The sequence below is a fragment of the Galeopterus variegatus genome, unplaced genomic scaffold (assembly GCF_000696425.1).
Source record: "Galeopterus variegatus unplaced genomic scaffold, G_variegatus-3.0.2 Scaffold5458, whole genome shotgun sequence".
NCBI lineage: Eukaryota > Metazoa > Chordata > Mammalia > Dermoptera > Cynocephalidae > Galeopterus > Galeopterus variegatus.
Window position 1 is genome coordinate 138,286 of NW_007731569.1, and position 17,564 is coordinate 155,849.

The 17,564-nt window shown below is 43.8% G+C and overlaps 3 protein-coding genes across 3 annotated transcripts in view; 1 reads left to right on the top strand and 2 right to left on the bottom strand.

Annotated features, from left to right (window-relative positions):
* Nucleotides 1-115, top strand: part of PHKG1 (phosphorylase kinase, gamma 1 (muscle)) — a 10,208-nt gene extending 10,093 nt beyond the window's left edge. The window contains exon 14 of the mRNA XM_008589456.1: nucleotides 104-115. Within this exon, the coding sequence (XP_008587678.1) occupies nucleotides 104-115 (12 nt within the window). The remainder of the gene's footprint in view (nucleotides 1-103) is intronic.
* Nucleotides 116-973: 858 nt separating this feature from the next.
* SUMF2 (sulfatase modifying factor 2) lies at nucleotides 974-11,970 on the bottom strand. The gene is made up of 9 exons (XM_008589453.1): nucleotides 11,894-11,970; nucleotides 9,882-10,038; nucleotides 6,709-6,823; nucleotides 6,491-6,535; nucleotides 5,971-6,121; nucleotides 5,099-5,154; nucleotides 2,735-2,819; nucleotides 2,408-2,552; nucleotides 974-1,171 (listed from the first exon to the last, which is right to left on the bottom strand). Exons 1-9 carry the CDS (start codon nucleotides 11,955-11,957, stop codon nucleotides 1,087-1,089), a joined length of 903 nt encoding a protein of 300 aa, XP_008587675.1. The 5' UTR covers nucleotides 11,958-11,970; the 3' UTR covers nucleotides 974-1,086.
* Nucleotides 11,971-12,256: 286 nt separating this feature from the next.
* CCT6A (chaperonin containing TCP1, subunit 6A (zeta 1)) lies at nucleotides 12,257-17,495 on the bottom strand. The gene is made up of 7 exons (XM_008589454.1): nucleotides 17,404-17,495; nucleotides 16,033-16,129; nucleotides 15,600-15,747; nucleotides 14,983-15,116; nucleotides 14,519-14,621; nucleotides 13,539-13,611; nucleotides 12,257-13,266 (listed from the first exon to the last, which is right to left on the bottom strand). The coding sequence occupies exons 1-7, from the start codon at nucleotides 17,409-17,411 to the stop codon at nucleotides 13,194-13,196; spliced, it is 636 nt and encodes a 211-aa protein (XP_008587676.1). The 5' UTR covers nucleotides 17,412-17,495; the 3' UTR covers nucleotides 12,257-13,193.
* Between the last annotated feature and the right edge of the window lie 69 nt (nucleotides 17,496-17,564).

Here is a 17,564-nt window from a genome sequence, read left to right on the forward strand (position 1 = left end):
CCGGGACCAGCCACCCCCCGCGCCTCCGCTCCCAGCTAGGCCATCATCTGTTTCTCTTCACGGGACGCCCAGGTTACTGACCCTGGGGTCCTCTTCCCTTAAGGTCCCAGTGTGAGGATGAAAGACAGAAACGTGTCTGAAATACACAACTGCAGGAGATCTTACTGACTTCACCACGTCCAGTGACACCGGGAGCAGGTTAATCTCCAGGGACTGTTTTAGAGCCATGTGGAAGCCTTATGTAGTTAACGACAGAAAGGGAAGCTTCTGGGCCGGCCCGTGGCTCACCTGGGAGAGTGCGGTGCTGATAACACCAAGGCCACGGGTTCGGATCCCATATAGGGATGGCCGGTTTGCTCACTGGCTGAGCGTGGTGCTGACAACACCAAGTCAAGGGTTAAGATCCCCTTACCGGTCATCTTTAAAAAAAAAAAAAAAAGAAAGAAAGAAAGGGAAGCTTCTGCTACTTGTCTTTCTGGAGTAGTATTTACTGTGTGACTCCTACAGTGGGCGGCTTCCTCCGGTAAATCATTTGGTTCTCCCAGACCCTTTAAAGACGGACATTGTACTTTAAGGAACATTTTACACACAGGGGAAATCAGGTTCCTTCGGAGGAGCATGAAACACTACAGTTGAGACAAATAAAGGACACATTTTCCTCCTACAGCAACTTGCTGGGAAAACAAAGAGAACCCAGGAAATCTGTCTTGAAGAAAGCATGTTAGATTCCTGAATCATACAGGGAGCTGGGGAAGGAAACAGATTAAACATTTTTAATAAACCGCCTTTCAGAGCACTCTTCCAGTTGTTTGAGTAGTTGGCCCCTATATTGCTAATACTTGATTCCTAAGAGAAACCCTCAGCTCTCGGCCATAGTTGGTAAGTTGGGCCCCTTCTCCCAGAGACAGCGGCAGCCCTCCTCTGAGGGTGAGTCCTTGCCCACCCTGGTGAGAGGTGCCTGCCACCGAAGGGGCAGGAGGCCATTCCTGAGGCTGAAGTTGGAGAGCCTGGAGTTTGGCTGTGTTCAGAATATGGCCAGGGAAGGACAGAGGTGCCACAGGGCACTGTTCTCATCTGCATGGCTGCTCACAGCTCCCCAGGAGGTCGGCCTGCACTGGAAGCACAGCGGAAGCCCAGGTTGTCCGAGGCTGAGTCTGGAGTGTTGCCCATCCTACCGCCAGAGGAGAGAGAGAATGGACATTGGTTGAGACGGGGGCCTGGGGGCCTTACCCACCTTCCCTGCCTGACTCCCCAGGGCCCGCTGTGGCCTGGTGCGCCTGGGGACTGGGGGGCATGGTCTGGAAAGAAGCCTGGTGTGTGACGGCAGGTCCTGAGCATGTGTCACTCCTGGGGGAAGGGACAAGAAGAGGCCTTGGGACAGAGAAGGGGAAGTGAGGGTGGCCCTGAAAGACTGCACTGCAGGGCAGGCAACACGGTGACCAATAACTTATACTGTTAGGAGTTCAGAATGACTCAGCTGATGGCCAGTTAGGTCAGGTGGTTAGAACAGTAACTCCAAGGTTAAGGGTTCGGATCCCTTCATGGGCCAGCCGTGAAAAAGAAATGAGACATCACAGTGCTAGTTGGCACTTGGTAAGAACTTTCACAGATGCTCCTGTACTAGCCATTTCCCAACTGCTCTGGAAGGCAGGGTCTGTCCACCATTTTACAGGTCCAGAAGCAGATACAGGGGAGATCAAAATGTCTCACCACAGCCAACCCCTGCTTCAGGGGTAGAACAGAATTGGTGGTAAACCGAGTTTCCTGGTTCCCAGGCCAGTATTTTCTCTCCTACTTCATCCTGAAGAGGAGGTGAAGGAAAATCAAGGGATTTCAGTGTGTCAAAGAAACATCTGCAAGCCTGATATCCTGAGACCACAGAAAGAGGCCTCAAGGAATCCAGGGGTTGGAGGAGTTGCAGAGAGATCAACCAAATTAAATCTACAGATTAATGAGGGAGACGGGGACTCTGCCATTCGGGTACCACCACTAACACCTGTGTGAAATGAGCAGGTCCCAGAAAGCTTCCTGAGCCTTTTTTCCTTGATTGTGACACAAAGTGATTGTAAAAACTGACTTGTCATGTGCCCGGCAGTCTGCAAGTCAGTAATTCCACTGATGTGGCCACTACATTTCCCTGCCTCTGTCCACCTAGCTGTGAGGACAACAGGTGGAGCTGATGTGAAGAAGATGCGTTGGCAGGAAAAGGTCACAAGTCATCCCGGGCCCTCTGCTTTCATGACAAGCATTGTGTGCTTTTTCTCTGTACCCACAACTGTTGGTGGAGGTAGGGGTGCAGAGCAGCACCAACACCAGCTCTGGTGCCACCTGTGCTGTGGGAGCCCAGGATCCAGACCCTCAGCCCCCAGCAACCGAGTCGTGCATCCCCTTGGGCTAACCCCCTCACCTGGTGGTGACCTGAGCCCGGTGATTGGCGGAGCCATCGGCTGTGTCAATCCAGGATGCCCCCCGCAGGACACGCATGTCCTGGTCTGCAGCCAGGTATGGCGATGCCGTCCACTCCCACACGTTGCCCACGAGGTCATAAAGCCCTGCAGCACAGCAGGCAGGTCAGCCCCAGGCTGGGAAGTGCCAGACCCAACCCTCCTACTCATCAAAGGCCCTGGGGAGCAAACTGGGGGCGGGGGGGGGGCGCTTTTCTCTGCCTCATCTATCAGGTAGAATGATCCCACCAATTTGTGAGCACTGACAGCAACCTGATGACAAATCTTACCGTAGTTGTTCTGTGGGGGGAAAGCATTCACTGGAGAGACGCCATGGAAGCCGTCCTCAGCTCTGTCACCCTTGGGGAACTTTCCCTGATGGGAGAAATTAAGACTAAAGGATTTAGATGGGTCCTGCCTACCCAAGGAAAACCAAGGTCAGCTTGCTGTATCATCTGGGGTAGGGGGAAGGGCCTGGGGCAGTGACCTAAGGTTCCTTTGTCCAGGTCCCAAACCAGTGGCCTCATGTCCTCCTTCATGACCTCCTGGCTGGATTAGGAAGAGTGTGTGTTTCCCCTGTGCCAACAGCACTCAAACCCACCCCACCTGATTTCTCCACTCTCAGCAACTCCGTCCCTCGGCCTTGGACCCCTCGTGCCATGGTGCCTGGGGCAGAGAGGCTTCCCCTCCTGTCCGCCGTGTCCTGCACCCCTGCCTGAGCCCTGGAGCAGCTCCTGCCTGCCTTCTCTGGAAGGACTGACGCCCACCCTGTGCTCGCTGGTCACGCCTCTTTCCCTCCACCACCAACAGACTCAGCTCCCCTCACCCACCCTGACTCCATCTCCCTACTCCTGCTCTTTACCACCAAAATTCTTGAAAAAACAACCTATATTTGCTGATGCAATTTGTTCAACCTGTTCATTTTTGTTCTTATTAAAATTAGGGTTCAGCTGCTACCACTCTAATGGGAGCTGCCCTTAAAAAAGGGAAGATGACACCAAGGTCAAGGGTCTGGATCCCTGTACTGGACAGCCACCAAAAAAAAAAAAAAAGGAAGATGAAGGGATTATAATTTACTCAACACTAGTACGTGCCAGTTCTGTTATTTACCTCTTTCTATCTAATCTTCACAAAGTTGTGGGGCAGGCACTGACTCCATTTAAAAAATTAGCAACTGAGCCTCAAAACAGTTAAGTTACCAAAGATTAAGCAGTGAATAAGTCAGATCGTCTCTCTGCAAAGCTCTGATTCCAAGCCAAGGTCATCTAAAAGTTGTCCAACCCTCAGGCCCTTTTCAATGCTCCTCTGCCTAAAATGCTGGCGCTGTGCTCTGCTCACTCTGCAGGCTCCCTGGGGGATGTCATTCTCACCAGGGTAAATGCTGATGACTCCAAACCACCTGCTTAGACCCAGAACTTCGTCCCAAGCTTCAGACTTGTATCTTCAACTTCTGACCGAGCACATAAATGACCTGAAGGCACCGCAGGCCAAGCTGATCCTAAAGTGATCAAGTTCTATCCTCTGACCCGACATGAATGGATCCTTCTGGATAGGGGCACCATCACTATGTTGCCCAAGCTTGGATTCATGCTGAATCCAACTGTCTTCCACCCCTCCACACCTGATTCATTATCAAACCCTGCCCATCTTCTCGGACATGTCTTTCCTCTTTGGCTTCCTCTCAATTCCACTTCCACATAATTCAAGAGTTGACAACACCCTGGGCCACTGCCACAGCCTCAATTTCAGAGATACCCTGCCACCACTACAGCTCTACCTCATCTGGTCCTGCACAAATGAACAACAATTAGCATCTCTCCCAAATCAAAATGATGTTGTTACTCCTGTTTAAAAACATGGAGGGTTGGGCCGGCCCGGTGGTGCACTCGGTAGAGTGCGGCGCTTGGGAGCACGGCGGCGCTCCCGCTGAGGGTTCGGATCCCATATAGAGACCGGTCCGCTCACTGGTTGAGCATGGTGTGGGCGCGACACCGAGGGTTGCGATCCCGTTGCCGGTCGCGGTGCGGGCGTGACACCGAGGGTTGCGATCCCGTTACTGGTCACAAAAAAAGACAAAAAAAAGGAAAAAAAAAACATGGAGGGTAAAACCTAAAACGTAGCTTGGCACACCTGGTCCTTCATAATCTGCTTCAACCCTCTCTCTACTTCATCTCCTACACCCCCCCAAGGCTCTGTGCTCCAGCCTCCATGAATTTGTCATGTCTCTGAGCACACAGTGTTCTTTCCCAGTATAATGCCAGGCACTTAGGCTGTTTCTTCTGCTTGGAATGCCCTTTCTTTTACTTTTCAATTGACAAACTCCTACTCCATCAGCTCAAATGTCATCTGGCTGGTTAGAGTGTGGTGCTGATAACACCAAGGTCTGGGATTTGATTCCTGTACTGGCCAGCCAAAACAAACAAACAAACAAACCCAAAACAAACAAAAAAACCCCCCACAAATAGGGCTGGCCAGTTAGCTCAGCTGGTCAGCTCAAATGTGACGTCTCTGTGAAGTCATCCCCAGCACTGTCAGGCAGAGAGTTTTCTCCAACTCTGCAAATCTTTAATACATAGCCCTCTGAATCCAAGCAAAACGCTTGGCCATGGCAGTTCTCAATCAATGCTTGGCACAAGGAGGAAAATAGGTCTTACCTGCCACAGGTTGGTGCGGTTTGGCTGAAACTGGTTCCCCCAAGGGTAAACCTGACCTGCCAGGAGAGCAAGGAGATGGCAGAGGAGGGAGAGGCGGAGCATTGGGGGAGGAAAGAGAAAGAGTGAGGGAACTACAAGGGTGTTAGGAGGGGATTTTTTTACCTCCCGGCCATGCCCTCCTTGCTGCACTGCTTCAGGAGCTCGGGGGCCTCCTGATTTGCTCCCGGGCAGCACAATTCTAAGTGCAGTTCTTGGCCAGTGCCAGTCTGTAAACTTTGTTACCAGTTCATGTCCTCATAAGTACAGAAATTGAAAGTAAGCATTGGGAAATGTGTTAATTGACTTAGGCTGCATAAACGGACAAGTAAGAAGCAATCTCATTTGTAATATTAAAAACCTTAACTACTGATGCACTGAGTATTCGTTCAGAGTGTATGTAGAGATGCTTGATGTGGGGACTGCTTTTCACTGTCACAGCTTTCTGTGTAGTTAGGATCACAGAATAACAAAGCTATGAGCCAACAGTGATGCTTTATATTAATCCTGTCCCTCTATGGAAAAGGTGTGTAGTTTTTTCCTCTTTTCCCCTATGCTATGTTGTTCTATTTATTGAAATGTAACTTACATCTGTGCAATCTCTAACAAAAAAAATTTTTGTCTGTTTTTTAATTCCATTTTTCCAGTTATTAACTTTTATGGTATTTTTCACATGTATTGAGATGGATTGGAAATGAAAACGAACTTGTCCTTCATCACAAATAGTTTAAGAAGTACCGCTCTAGAAAACACAGACCCCTCCCACCCTTTAAAGCCCCCCATGCAGGGCAGGATGAAGAAGAGAATAAAGGGAAATCGTCTTGGCATTTGTATACCCTTCAAGCCCCCTCGGGCAGCAAACTCCCACTCCTCCTCAGTGGGCAGCCGTTTCCCTCGCCAAGCACAGAAGGCACGAGCATCATTCCAGCTCACGTGTACCACTGGGAGCTCCAGTCTCTCTCGGATGCCAGAGCCAGGACCTGCAGGCTGACAGCCAGGATGAAGTGAGACAGGCTTCTGGGAGCTCATGGAAGTCTGAGGGAGGCTAGGCTCGGGGCGCCTGAGTTCAGCTTTTACCACTAGATGAAGCAAGGAAGTTGGAAGAGATAGTCTGGTGAGGGAGGCGCACCCATAGACAGAGGAGAGACCAGACGTGAGACTAACGGGAGAAATGCGATGGGCAACGGGGAGGAGGATTAGGGCAGAGGAAACAGCATTGCTTGACTATTTCCCTGAAATTCCCCTGTCATCCTTTTAAACTCAGTACTCCTGGATGGACAAGGGGTCTGGGGAAGCCTGGCTTCCAGAATAAGAGTCAGAAGGGGTAGAAAATGAGGTAGAGGAACCAACCCTTACCTGCCTCCAAAATGCCTTTTCCACTGGAAGCCACCAGAGAACAGGCTGCAAAAAAGAAGGAGCATGACTATGAGACGCTCTGACACAGCAAGGCCACTTCCTGACTGAGCCACAGGAGGCAGAACTGTCCACTGTGGCCCAGGGGACCCCACACCCCACAGGATTCTTTATCTAGGTCCTACTCCCATCCCCTCAGCTGCAAGACCAGGTTCTCTCACCTCCATTTGCCGGGTCACTTTGTTTCTTATCTCACTGGAGACAAAGTCCTCAAACACAAAGCTCCACCCAAACATCTCAGCCTCTGTCCGGTACTTTTTCTCCCTGACAAACTCCCTGAAAAGACATATTTCATCTGGTTCAGCTGATAGCGTTCCATGCCTCAACCCCACGCTCTCCTGCTCCAGGAAGCCTCCTATATCCTTGTACTGTAAGCCACAATCCAGAGTTTTCATCACCTCCAAGGAATTAACCTGAAAGCCTGAGCAGAAGATTTTATTTTAAATTAGAATTTCGTTCACATACAGTAAAATTCACTCTTTTTAGTGTAAAGTTCTGAGAATTTTGACAAAGCGTACAGTCACCACCATAACTAACATACAGAACAGTTCCATCAGCCACTGCCCCAAATTCCCCTGTGCTCCTTGTAATCACTGACCTGGTTTTTGTCCCTACAGTTTTGCCTTTCCCAGAATGTTATATAAATTGAATCAGATAGTATGTAGTCTTTTGGGTCTGGCTTCTTTTACTTAGCAAAATTATCCTGAGATTCATCTAATTTGTGTCTCGTATCAGTAGTCTGTTTCTTTTTACTGACGAGGAGTACCGTATTTCATTGTATGGATATACCATATTTTGCTTACACATTCACCAGTTTAAGGTCATGTGACCCAATTTTTTGAGATGAATAAAGCCACTGAGCAGGAGATTTAGGGTGGGGAATGGGTCTCTTTTCTGAAAGGTCTTCACCCATATCTAATCTCACAACAATCACAGGCAATACAGAGAAGAGGTGTTATTGTTAAATAACATACTGAGATTTTAGAATGTATATTCATATAGTTGGTGTGGTTTAGTAAATTTCGGCAAGCAGACTGCCAGGATAAGATGGATTGTTGACCTTGGGCCAACAGTATCCTGTCTGTTCAAGGCCTCTGATGTGAGAAGACATTGTTCACCCATCAAAGGGGCTTTGAGAATGGAGGAGGTGATCAGTAGGTTCTGTAGCAATAGTTGCTTACCAACTATAGTGCATCTCAACAGTCTGAGAATCTTTCACCAGAGAGAAAACAAATCATGACATTCTAAGCAAAGTTTAGGGACCTGTTAGAGGTGACATTATATGTCCAACATGTTATAGGACACAATTTGAAATATAAAAGAATGCCTACTTTGCATATGTCTAGCTGTTTCTAGTTTCATGATATGGTGCAAGCCTGATCAGGAGAGATTTCTCCTCCAATTTTAAAAAATTTCCTGTTTAAAAATACTTTTTAAAAGCAATGCACATTGTTTTTTTTTTTTTTAAAGATGACGGTAAGGGGATCTTAATCCCTGACTTGGTGTCAGCACCACGCTCTCCCAAGTGAGCTAACCGGCCATCCCTATATAGGGATCCAAACCTGCAGCCTTGGTGTTATCAGCACCACACTCTCCCAAGTGAGCCACGGGCCGGCCCTATTATTTACTAATTTTTCTACAGTACAATGTGCATTAGGGCTGGCCCATGGCTCACTTGGAAGAGTGTGGTGCTGACAACACCAAGGCTGCAGGTTCAGATCCCTATATAGGGATGGCTGGTTGGCTCACTTGGAGAGTGTGGTGCTGACAACACCAAGTCAAGGGTTAAGATCCCCTTACCAGTCATCTTTAAAAAAAAAAAAAGAAGAAGAAAAGGAAAAATTAGTAAATACTAATTTACCTCCTGTGATTGCACTTACTAATTAGTAAAAAAATGAGAATCATCCATTATCACACCAATTAAAAGATATATCCTTCCAGATTCTCTCCCCTCACTCCCCCTCCACCCCAATTTTTAAATAGCTTTAATAATGTGCCTTCCTCCTGGAATTATTTTCATTTTAAAGTCACAAAAACATGGGCAAAATCCATGAACTATTGCAATACTTCATCTTCCAGAATTTTTTTTTTTGCTTCATTTTTCCTTCATACAGAATATTTTATGCATACACATTGTACACGCAATTTAAAAAAAAATGAGATCATATCCTATGTATTGTTTTGTAAGCTACTTTTTTCACTTAATATGTCATAACTATTTCTTTTCAACAAGATTTTTTGTTTTGCTGGTAACACCAAGGCCAAGGGTGCAGATCTCCTTACCGGCCAGCTGCCCTCCCCACCAAAAAACAAGAAAACAAAACAAAACTACCCCCCCCACAAATTTTTTTTTTGGGGGGCAGCTGGCCAGTATAGGGATCTGAACTCTTGACCTTGGTGTTATCAGTGCCACACTCTACAAAGTGAGCTAACTGGCCAGTCCTCAACAAGATTTTTAATAGCTGCTAAGTACTCTGTTATATTGGTATAAAATGTTTGAGTGATTCTTAAATTGTTAGAAATTTGTTTACAATGTCATTTTTAGAGCTAAATGTTTTGAATGACTTTAATTCTTTCCTTAAGACAAATCCCTAGAGGTGGAATTACGGGGTCAAAGGGTCTAAGGAATATATATATACCAACAATCCTTATGCTACTTCAGTCTGCATCTCCTGAATCAATTCTCCATCACCCCCTGCAGCTTTTTATCTTGAAAATGTGTAAGTCCACAAATATAATATTCAAGCCATTTCTCCATTTACATTACTGTCTTCCCCTTCCCCATCTCTCTTTTTATGTATTTCCTCCTTGGACCATTTGAAGGCAAATTACAGATATTTTCTGGATTATTTTTCATTTTAGCCTATGGCCTTGGAAAAACTGAGGCAGCTCATCATGGCTTCTTAGATTGAGCTGGAACCACAACATTTGACTCCTAAAACAATGCCATTTCCCTCAACAAATATAAAGGGAATTTAAGGGACTCTCACCTAGTAGGACCTTTCTCCCAATCCTTTCACCCCCACAGAAGAGATTTCTGTGGAGTGTTACATCCCTTTTGTTCATATTTCCCAGTGCTATGCCCAGTGTAATGGAAATGCACTCGCTCAAGAGTCAGAGCAGATTTGAATTCCACCCAACTCTTCCACAAACTGAGAGAGTTGGTCAAACCTATTTGGACTTCAGATTTTTCACCTGAAAAATGTGGATAATACTTATCCCACAGTTCTACTGCAAAGATGGTATGTGGCAGTAATAAGCTAGCTTCCTTTTAGATATTAGGAATGAAGATTACAACGAGCCTTTACTTCTCCTATAAGAACACTTGATGTACCTGAAATCTTTGTTGGTGACAGGAAATATGTCTATGGCAAAGGGTTTTATTGTCACTTCCCGGACAGGTCCTTCACCATCTCTGCCATCTGGAGAATTTGTTCCCATCAGGAATCTCCCACCTGACAGCTGGACCATGCTAGTAGCCTGTCCATTCCCTGCAGAGATAAAGAAGTGTTATCAGTATAGTAATACACACATATATTGGATCATTTGTAATATAGTATAATAAAAACAAAGCATGGAGGCTTAAAATTTTGGCTTTAAATTCTTGTTCTGTAACACCAAAGTCACCAGACCAGCCAGCTGCAAAAAAAAAAAAAGAATTCTTGTTTTACAACTTCATTTGCTGGGAGACCTTGGGCAAATTACTTAATCTGAGATTCAATTTCTTCATCTGTAAAATGGAGATAACATCTATCTCATAGGTGGTAGCCGTATGAATTAAAAAAAATGTGTGCAATGTTGGGCATATGGTAGATTTTCACTTACTTCTTCATACCTTTGCACAACCTTTTGTCCCAGCTAGGTAAATCTAGACACTATACCTTGAAAAATATCTAGCACTTTCTATCCATATTTCTGTTCGTGCTGTTTCTCTGCCTCTTCCTCTCCACTATTATCAATTCTTAGTGATTCTCACCATTATATTATATGCTCCAGAAGAGAAGGAGGGCCAGCCCCGTGGCTCACTCGGGAGAATGTGGTGCTGGTAGCACCGAGGCCGCGGGTTCGGATCCTATATAGGGATGGCCGGTGCACTCACTGGCTGAGTGTGGTGCTGACCACACCATGCTGAGGGCTGTGATTCCCTTACCGGTCAAAAAAAAAAAAAAAGAAGAGAAGGGACTACCTCTATTTTGCCAGTGCATCCCTGACACTTTGCACAAGTGTACAATGATTATCATCAAATAACTTGATGTGTGAATGCCCCCAGAAAATCACAGAATAAAAAGGATCTTTACTTCAACCTTCTTATTTCACAGGAAAAAACCAAGATCCAAAAGTGTAAAATGACTTAAAGACCTGGTTAGCAAGAGATAGGACTCTGTTTTTGCAGCTGGCCAGGGGGATCCAAACCTTCGACAATCAGATTTCTTTACAGTGTGGTTTCCAATAGGCCACACTTCTCTGGCTGGATGTACCACTTCACGGTGTTGTCTCCAGAAAAGCACTGTAAGTTCCTCAAAGGTAGATCCCAGATTGTGATATTCCTCAGACCCTATCTTTTGGCCTTCTTCTCACTCTCACACACAGCGACTTCATCCATTCCGTTTCCTCAACAAATAAATTGCAAGAAAGAAAAAAAAAAGGGGGGAGCAAGCAGAGAAACCTCACACTAAAAAGAGAATTAAGAAACAACATACAACTGCAATGTTTGAACTTTATTTTGACCCTAATTCAACAAGCAGGGCTGGCCGGTTACCTCAGTTGGTTACAGCGCAGCTTTGTGACATCAAGGAAAAGGGTTCAGATCCCCGGTCAGCCTCCCCCCCGCTCCCCCGCCCCGCCCAATAGGCAAACTATAATTTTAAAACATATATGGGATAGGTGAATTTGGACAGGCTGAAATATTAAGGAGTACTGTCTATTTTTTAGGTGGGAAATGTTAATTTTTTCGTGACTTCTTCATTTTGGCTATCAAGCTGAATATTTACGAATAAAATTGTATAACGCCTGGCTGCACTTCAAAATGGCTCCAGAGAGGAGACAGTGGGATACCGAAGGGGCAGAGCTGGCGACAAAACTGAGACTGTTTCAGCTTGGCGACGGGCACGTGGGGAGCGCGTCACATACTACCTTTTCACTTTTTTTATGTTCGAAAGGTTCCAAAATAAGAAGCAGAAAGTAAAAAAGGAGTCAGGTACAACATGGTCTGTTACCACCTCCCCACGTCGCCGGCCGCCCCAGCGCGTCCAGGAGAGCCACGGTCTCTCTCCCGCCGCGCGGAGCGTCCCATTCCTCTCCCGGGACACGCGGCGACAGCGGGAAGCGGGAGGCCAGCACACCGACCTGGCTTGAGCCACGGGCCGCACATGAGCGACAGCAAGGACAGGAGCAGGGGCGAGACACCCATGGCGGGAGCAGGACGAGCGCAGCCCTGGACTCAAGCGCCTGCGCATTCACGCCGGCGGCTGCCCCCGCGCACGCGCCCCGAGCATCCCTGGCGGTCTCCAACCTAGACTGACGGCCAGAGACGCCCAGACGCCGAGTTCACCGCCTGCAGAGCTAGCTAGCCAGGCAATTAAGCAGGTTCTTAAAGGTTACCGAGCGCTGCTATCAGTCCAGAAGCCCCTTTAATACTATCTTAACTGATTTCATTCTCTTTAACATTCAGATTGCTTTTGTGCATCATACCACTGCAAGACCACAGAAAAGGTTTCAATTTAACATTTATTGCACACTCGCTGTAAGCAACTGCCAGTTCCTCAAAATAGTTTAGTAACACAAATTCACCTTCAAGGACTGCAGAAATATACCAACTGTGAAAAACAATCTTGTGGAAATGAACGAGAGAACAGTAATTGGAGAAAAATATGACAATAGCTTTGGGTGGTTATTTCACATAGGCAAAAAGTTTAGAGGCTTCAAAACATAGTCAGCCTCAAAATGTCGTATTTCATGAAATAACCCTAGCCCTTAGCCACTATGCCTTCAGCCATCTTTCTACCTCTGCCATCTTTTTACCTTTCTCTATTTCAATTTGTGCCACTCTGTACTTGCAGCTCTCAAGTACCTTGCTCCTAGTTCATTCCTCTTCCTACAACTTAACTTTTCTGGGGAGCAAAGATATTTCAGAAGTGTGAAGTCCAACTAATCTGGTAATCTTACAGAAATTTATACAAAGTAGAGGGATGCTTTCAAAATCTTGACTTACGTGTTATTTGTATTAGCATAAATATTTAAAACAAATGCTTAATAGGGAACTGTTGGATAATTTAAAATACATTTATAAGAAAAAATTATTAAGCCATTAAAACTGTTTTTCAAGGAATATTTTTAATAACAAGATAGATAACATATGCTTATCTAACATAATTTTATGTCACTGCACAAAAGCAAAACATCCTGTTCATTGGAATAAAAGGACCTCCTTTTTGTGTATATGCTCAGTGCAGTTTAAAAAATACTGTAATTATATTTTCAGAACTTCAGATTTTGAATAGGTGCCAGTGTTCTCTCCTGTTTTCTTAAGGGAAAAGAAAATTCCTTTGAAAATCATTTGAAGCTTGGACAAAAATTCCACAGTTGTATTCCTCAGGATCACTCTGTAGAGTCTTCAAGATTCATATGGTACAAGACAAGCTTCAAATCAACCTTTTAGAGAAGACATTCCGGCTCGCATGATCTCATCAACCAGGAGAATGTTGGTGGCAATCACAGTGCTGAAAGGGGGAAAACAAATCAGATGGTTCAGACAACATGAATCCTAATTCAACTCAATTTCCCATTTCCAATTAAACTGCACATGTTACATCCAATTAAATTTCCCCTTTCCCCTTTATGTGTAGATGGCTAATTTAGTTTCCATATTTCCAGTTGACTGCACTGTTTGGGATTGTGGTGGTGGTGGTGTGTAACTAGGCAGAATGTACCAAATAAAAGGAGTATGATGATTCCCTAAAGGTTATTTTAGTTTTGGTTTTCCCAAACTTACCAGGAGTGAAGAAGCTGTTTCTTTACACAGTAGTTATCCCATATTCCTACTTCTGCTGCTACTATTGGCTCACCTGAAAGGTAACCAAGTCTTCTTAAAATCACATATAGTAATAAGATCAGATGGACAGAGTATTGTGTGCTTCTTTGCTCATCACTAATTACTCATTTCCTTCAGTAACAACTATGAGAATCCAAAGCTGCTCTATTAGTCCAATTTTCTACTCCAAACCATAACTCCTGTCCACAATACCTTTTGATGAGTTGCTGACCTCTATCTACTTAAAAGACTATCAGTAATAGGGTACTCTTGTGTCTGTTCTGGACACATTCTTGTTTATCTGTACTAAAGTAAAGCAGTTGCACTATAATCTAGCTAAAATAGACATCATTTCCCTCATTCCAGAAACCTTTTCTGTTAATGTTGATAACAATAAGTCTTTTCAACCAGCCACCAAAAAAAAGTTACAAATATTGCACAGATGTACGTGGTATCTGTCTTCCATTTTGTACTTGTATAATTTGTGTTGTTACAGTGCTGAAGATCAGGACTATAATAGTTTCATTAGATTTATTAGTCTCTTTTCCCAGCATTTCTTGCTAACCTTTTTAGTTTTTTCACCCATTGATATGATCACTTAATGTATTTTCTTACCAAATTTAATTGATAAAACCCTCAGTGGGGTTAAAACCCCCCACTGAGCAACATCTTCAACCTGTTTTTTTGAAAGTCTTCATTTCTATTCCCTTAATTATCTAGGCATTCCACTTTTGTATACTTTATTCCAATTTAGAACTAAGAGTTCCTTGATAGCACTGGTGTCAAACTATAAAGCAACTATCCAAGATTCTTTTGCTCCAGTTTTTTTTTTTCTTTTTGTGAAGCTGGCAGGTACAAGGATGGTCCCATTTTTGATCTTCCTGGCTTTACCTCACCTAGGAATCTAGTTCTCTCCCCTACATATAGTTGCATTCTCTTACCTGTGTTCAAGTCCACACCCACAAGTTGACCTGATTCTGAATGTTCTGCTTGAATTTTAACTAATGTTTCCTGAAGGTCAAAACCAGAGTTCTGGGCAAGAACCTAAAGTAAACAAATTTAATGCTTGAAAAGAAAGGATCTAAGCATTGACGGTGAAGTCTACAATAAATGAACAGTATTTTTAATTAATTTAAAACTATACTCCCAACGAGTACAAAATAGACGATATTCATCTATTTAAAACAAAAACAAAAAGCTTGTACTCAAGTATAACCCTTATGCTTCAAATCTTAAAATAGTTATCTCTTGCCATCTGAAGCTTCAGATATTTAAGCCTCCTAAGAGGAACCAAATACATTTAGATGATCAAACTCGTTTATCCAAAATCCACATTATGAAAAAACCTACATTATCAAAATGGTTTAGCATAGTCCAGAAAATTCACTGTTAAAAGTAGCCACACCTTGGGAATAATGAGCAATGCATCAGCAAACGCTTGGACTCCCAGTTGGGCCCTCCCCTTCACATTGGGCTTATGTTTAATCAGGGCTTCTGCCATTGCCACTTCCACTGCACCAGCACCTGGAACCACACAGCCTGACAGATGGGGAAAAGAGAAATGCTAAGTGACAAAAAAAAAAACAAAAACCCAAACCTCTAGAACCAATTACAAGGAAAACACACACACACGAAAACCATTAATTTCTTACAAATTCACCATAACCACATCAATCTAAATACTGCATTTGAAAGCTACAATACAAGCAACTAAAATATCAAACAGCAGAATGGTTCTACTTAACTAGCACTTAGCAGCCCTTGCAAACTAGTAGTATTAGTTCATTTATTTGTATTCACCTTTAATAATGACATGCTATGAAAAAACTTAGCATACCATCATAGTCATTTTAAAGGGAAGACTACTTTTGCATGGTGTCTGGCTGTGTAAACTACTGATAAAAGAACACAGTATTCAGCCATGCGCCTTTTGGACCAGCAAAAATACAATTTATTAATCCCTGCACTGGCCCCCAAACAAACAAAAAACCAAAATACAATTTAAATACACTGAAATCTTACCATCATCAATAGCATTTTTGACAGCCCTCAAGCCATCTCTTATTGCGTCTTTGATTTGAGTGAGTGTGTGTTTATTTGGTCCTTTGATCAATAATGTGACAGAGCGAGGATTGTTACATTTCTCAATAAAGGTGAACTTCTCTTCTCCCTATGTGCAGAGAAGATATATTTTCAAAAACAAGATTTGTTTGTGCAAAGAATGAAAAGAAGGGAAGAGCTAATGGAAAGAATGGTAAGTAGCATATTAATAATGACCACCACTGATCACATTAAAGCAAATTTCTCTTTGAAAAATCACATATGAAAGAAATGGCTTATTGTTAGTAAACATACACCATCAAGACTTAAGTAAGCAAAGAAAAATCCGATCCCAAGTCTGAATGAAGTTTTCTACTAAAGAATTAACAGGGATGGGCAGGTGGGATACACTTACCAATGTATACTCATAGACAAGTCCTGCGTGTCCCAAACAATCAGGATTTAGGTCATCAAAAGAATTTAGAGCTACCCCACCACAAGCAAGAGTCAGCCTGAAATATTAAAGTGTTTTAAGGGAGATGTATAAGCAATGTTACCAGTTATGATTTTTAAAAAAAAGAAAAAAAATTTAAGAAGCAGTTTTTCAGAATTACATACTAAAATTATATTCTAAAATGTATTTTAACCTAAGCCTTTCCAGTCACCATTAACCAGCTGAAAAGTGGTCTTTTCATTATCTGTGGGGGATTGGTTCCAGGCCCTCTCATGAACACCAAAATCCACGAATACCCAAGTCCCTGATATAAAATGGCATAGTATTTGCACATCCTCCTATACACTTAAATCATCTCTAGATTACTCATTATAACAATACAATGTAAACAGTTGTTATACTGTATTGTTTGGGGAATAATGGCAAGAAAAAAAATCCGTACATGTTCAGTACAGACACGATTTCTTTTCCCGAATATTTTCAATCTGTGGTTAAATCCATTGATGTGGAACTGATGGATTTGGAGGGCTGACTGTACCCCTCAGATATGAAATCTAAAGGTGGTCAAAAGCTCTTTATTGTGGGTGAGCTCTCTGAGAGAAAGTATTTCTCTGAATATTCTTGATGCTGTCTCTTAACGAGAAAAAATATGTACATGGTTTAAAAATAAAACAGGTATATACTGATATTCATAGCAGCAATATACACAATAGCCAAAGGTGGAAACAACCCAAATGTCCACTGACAGATGAATGGATAAACAAAATGTAGTACATACATACAATGGATTATTATTCGGTCTTAAAATTCTGGAGATGGAGAGTGGTGATGGTTGCACAAAAATGTGAATGTAGTTAATGCCACTGAATTGTACACTTAAAAGTGGTTGGGCCGGCTCGGTGGCGCACTCGGGAGAGTGCGGTGCTTGGGAGCGCGGCGGCACTCCCGCCGAGGGTTCGGATCCCATACAGAGACCGGTCCACACACTGGTTGAGCGCGGTGCGGGCGCGACACCGAGGGTTGCAATCCCATTGCCGGTCGCGGTACGGGCGCGACACCGAGGGTTGCGATCCCGTTACCGGTCACAAAAAAAGACAAAAAGGGGGGGAAAAAAAAAGTGGTTAAAGTGGTAAGTTTTGTAGTACTGATAACACCAAGGTCCAGGGTTTGAGTCCTGTACCAACCAGCACCCCTTCCCACCCCAAAAAGCTAAATTTTGTTATTTACACTTATCACAATAAAATAGAAAAATAAAATTGGGGGAAAAACAACAATCCCAAATCATTTGCAAAATAAGTAAAATTCACGTTACTCAGATACTACTACACATACCTCTCCATATTTCTCCTTTTAGCTCTGCGCAGAGCTACTATGCCTTCCTTTGCGAGAGCATCTAAGGAAAGAGGGTCAATTCCCTATAACAAAAAAATTAGTTTCAACACCTTTCACCTTAAACATAAAAGGAATAATACAGACTTTTAACTTATATATCA

Excerpts from the sequence above, each read along its gene's own strand:
- CCT6A (XM_008589454.1), bottom strand. Across the intron at positions 15,748-16,032 it reads TTGTCTATGAGTATACATTG|GGAGAAGAGAAGTTCACCTT; the intron begins GTAAGTGTATCC and ends CTCTGCACATAG. Across the intron at positions 13,612-14,518 it reads GGGTGTGGACTTGAACACAG|GTGAGCCAATAGTAGCAGCA; the intron begins GTAAGAGAATGC and ends GTTACCTTTCAG.
- SUMF2 (XM_008589453.1), bottom strand. The coding sequence starts at position 11,957 with ATGGGTGTCTCGCCCCTGCTCCTGTCCTTGCTGTCGCTCATGTGCGGC. Across the intron at positions 6,824-9,881 it reads GTCACCAACAAAGATTTCAG|GGAGTTTGTCAGGGAGAAAA; the intron begins GTACATCAAGTG and ends ATGTCTTTTCAG. Across the intron at positions 1,172-2,407 it reads CGGGCTCAGGTCACCACCAG|GATGGGCAACACTCCAGACT; the intron begins GTGAGGGGGTTA and ends CTCTGGCGGTAG.